The sequence below is a fragment of the Neovison vison genome, chromosome 13, assembly GCF_020171115.1.
Source record: "Neovison vison isolate M4711 chromosome 13, ASM_NN_V1, whole genome shotgun sequence".
Lineage (NCBI taxonomy): Eukaryota > Metazoa > Chordata > Mammalia > Carnivora > Mustelidae > Neogale > Neogale vison.
Genome location: NC_058103.1, coordinates 141,001,296 through 141,004,961, shown reverse-complemented (window position 1 = coordinate 141,004,961; position 3,666 = coordinate 141,001,296). Strand labels below are relative to the sequence as shown.

Below are 3,666 nucleotides of genomic sequence, written 5' to 3'. Positions count from 1 at the left end.
TAATTCGGGTGCCCCGTTCAGCTGTGTGATGTAGACACCCATGAGGCTAACTCTGGTCTCCAGACATTGCCAAATGTGAGAACCACTGCTTTTTTTTTTTTTTTAAAGATTTTATTTATTTATTTGACAGACAGGGATCACAGGTGGGCAGTGAGGCAGGCTGAGTGAGAAGAGGGAAGCAGACTCTCCGCCGAGCAGAGAGCCCGATGCGGGGCTCAATCTCAGGACCCTGAGATCATGACCTGAGCTGAAGGCAGAGACTTTAACCCACTGAGCCACCCCGGTGCCCCAGAACCACTGGTTTAATCTAATAAACTTAGGTCTACTTAGACACATACTCAGAGTCACAGAGAAAGTCCATCTTTTGTTTTTTTTTTTTTTTGACAGTAAAGACACATTTATTATAAAATAATGTTTGTTTCATGATGAGGGTAGAAAAGTAACATTAGGAGTTATTAAAAAGGCTCTGGAGCTCAGTCTCTGAGGACTGAGGTGAGAGGCTTTTGTTTTACTCTGGGAGCAGAGCGTCCCGAGGCTCGCTGAGCTCACGGGACAGGTGTGCACAGCACTCACGGGGAGTAAGCCGTTCCGGTCCTGCTGGAAGCCCAAGGTGCTTACACAGTCCGGACCAGATGCTCTGGCCACGACGATCGAAGGGAACTTGAGGGCCCCAGGGAACTGCTTTGGAGAAGGGCCAGGATAGGCTAAAGGCTGATAGTCCTGGTTCAGAAGATGATGCCCAGTGGCCTTCTGCTCAGTTTTTTGCCCAAATGTCTGTGCCAAAGAAGAGTGGAACCTTTCCCAGGACAACCTGACCCACCAGTTCTCACTGATGTGGTTAAAGAGTGGAAATATCTATGGTCTCATCCCGTGGAGGGCTGCTGAATGAAATGTTTGTACTCCCAATCTGGTCCATACTGGAGAAGGCCTTCAGGGTGAACACCTCAGGCAGCAGCTCTGAGCCACAGAAGAAGAACGAGATGCTGTTCGTGATGGCTTCCAGCGGAGCACATAGGTCTATGGCAGATAATAGGAGGTCACCGTAACAGATGGGAAGGGCAAGGCCATGCTAGCGCCAAGTGGCATCTTTTGTTGGCAGAGGTTTCCCTTTGTACCAAAAAATAGTTGAACTCCTTCAACTCCAAGGCAAAGGAGAAACATCACCATGTCTAGGACTAGATTCGCTGTTGGATATGGTAACAGGAGAGCTTTCTACAGAAATATGAAGAGTTCCAGCAGGAAACAGGTAATATAGTACCACCTGTTCAGAAAGAACAGGATTTCCAGTGGTGGGGGTGAATGCCAGCCATGTCCTTCTGGAAACCATCTTTAGTCTCCATGGAAACTGTGTAGGCCACACAGCCGCTCCAAGAACTTCTTTAATTTTTTTTTTTTTTAAAGCATAAAATTGGATGAAGTCCTAAGAAATGCTACAGCAGAACATCTAGAAATTTGGCTGGCAGCCAAATCTGGCCCGTCATCTGTTTTTGTAAATAAAGTTTTATTGAAACACAGTCATGCTCATTTGTTTACATACAGTCTGTGGCCACGTTCCCCTAAGACAGCAGTGTTGAGAAGTTCCAACCGAGACCATATGGGCTGCAAAGACTAAAGTATTTGTTATTTGTCCTTTTACAGAAAAAGGTTGCTGACCCTGCTCTAGATGATTGAGTTTTCAACCTGTGATGGTGGTGGTGGTAGAAAAGATGGAATTAGCTAGAAGTCTGTGGGGGTGTGGTCCTCTGGCCCCTATTGTCCACACCAGCTAGAGCAGTGAGGGTTCTTGTTGCAAAGATAGTAGAGAATTACTTCTGCTTAGGTAAGGGAAGGAAAATGTATAGGAAGGGTATCAAGGGTGCTCAGAATCAGTGGGTGGTTTAATTAATGCATGAAATCGTGTGTGGAACACATGAAAAGTAACGCCTTGGATTCTTTTAGTGTCCAGCTTCCTCAATCAGAGTTCACAGGAGAGAAAATGATCAGGATGGAGCACTTTGAGTGTTAAAAAGAGTTACAGGCTGAACAAATGTAGGGTCTAGGTTAGTTTTTGTTTTATCTGAACAGGTTCATTTCATTCCAATAAATATTCTTTTACATTTTGGCTCTTTTTCCCTCCCATTTTTGAAAAATATTACATGTCTTGAAAGAAGGGCTTGGCGAAAACAATCGAAAGAAAGGCAGTCTGATGGAAACTCAAGTAGTTTTGCAGGAGTAATAATAATTATGTTGGTAGGTTCCCTGCCTAAGCCTTCTCAGTGGGCAGCATTTGCAAATTAAACACACTATGAAATATTCAGCCCCTTGCTACATCTCAGTTGATTTGTATAATCCCCCTGCCTGGCTCTGGGGTGAGCTATTCCCTAATTAATTATTAAATTCCCATCTGTACAGTGCAAACAGGATAATGAAATTCCAGCAGGCCCTAGGAAAAGCGGGGCACCGCCTTCTGGGGAAGGCTTCTGGCTTTCCTGGGCTTGACCCACCCTTCCAGCCAAGGGTCCCTTCCCGTGCATCTCCCCCAAGGACTAATTGTAGATTTGGCCGGTGACCAAAGCAGTTCCGACCTTCCTATAACCCGGGATTCCACGAGTCTGGTCAGCCCCATACCACCCACAGCTCAGCCACCAAGGAGTCATCATATGGCTTTATAAGGACATTCTCCAACCCATCCTAGGCTTGTTTTAGGGACGGCCCCTAAGGTTCATGGCTATTCCCCGATTACTTCATTTTTGGGTGCGTTCTTCCATGTGGCAAAAGATCAGTTTTGCTCTAGTCATTCAGCATGGATTTTCAAAGCCATGACCCCCTCCAGCTCTGTGAAAAACAGACCCTTGCCTAAGGTCCGGTGGGCATACTGAGTGAAGGAGCCAAGTAGCCATGGCAGACTAGGCTAGACCAGACTAGAGGATGAGGATTGGATGCAGGGGACCTGAGGATTTGGGGGTAACCCGGCGGCCCCCAGGAGTGAGCTTGCTCACCTGAGAACTGAGATTTCTGAGACATTTCACTGTGGTCCCCTCCAGCGGTTCTTGCTTGGGAGCTGTGCTGCTGGGCAGATTTTTTTGGATTTAAAAACCAGTACTCATTAGTCATGTAATCTTATTTATTTATTTGAGGGAGAGAGAGAGAGAGAGAGAGAGAGAAGTGAATGCACAAACCAGGGGGAAAAAGGCAAAGGGAGAAGCAGGCTCCCTGCTGAGCAGAGACCCCCCCCCCGATGTGGGGCTCGACCCCAGGACCCTGAGATCATGACCCGACCCAAAAGCAAGAGCTGGACGCTTAACCAACAGAGCCACCCAGGCGCCCCCTCAATGTTGTCTTTAGACACACTGAAGAGAATTATTCACAAAATGGTTATATTTGATATTCCTTGGGGTCATATAGCCCAGTTCTCAAACTTTCCCCTGCACATAAGTCACCTGGCGATTTTGTTAACATGCAGACTCTGATGCAGTGAGTCTGGCTGGGGCCCGAGACCCCATATTCCTGGGAACCCCCAGATGCTGCTGCTGCTGCTGCTGGTCCACGGACCACACATTGAGTAGCAAGAGGCCGTGAGGCAGGAAAGAGAGAGAGAAAGTAAAGAGAGAAGAAATCAGAGTCACCAATGACGGGAAGGAGCCAACATGTTAAGTTCATGCGTACCTTTTTGTAGCTTTTTAATTA

General features: G+C 46.9%; 1 protein-coding gene across 1 annotated transcript; it reads right to left on the bottom strand.

Moving 5' to 3' along the window:
* Positions 1-838: 838 nt before the first annotated feature.
* LOC122894682 (transmembrane protein 216-like) lies at positions 839-1,161 on the bottom strand. The gene is given in 2 exon segments (XM_044232423.1): positions 839-1,002; positions 1,005-1,161. Coding segments are annotated over 2 exon segments (321 nt in total).
* Between the last annotated feature and the right edge of the window lie 2,505 nt (positions 1,162-3,666).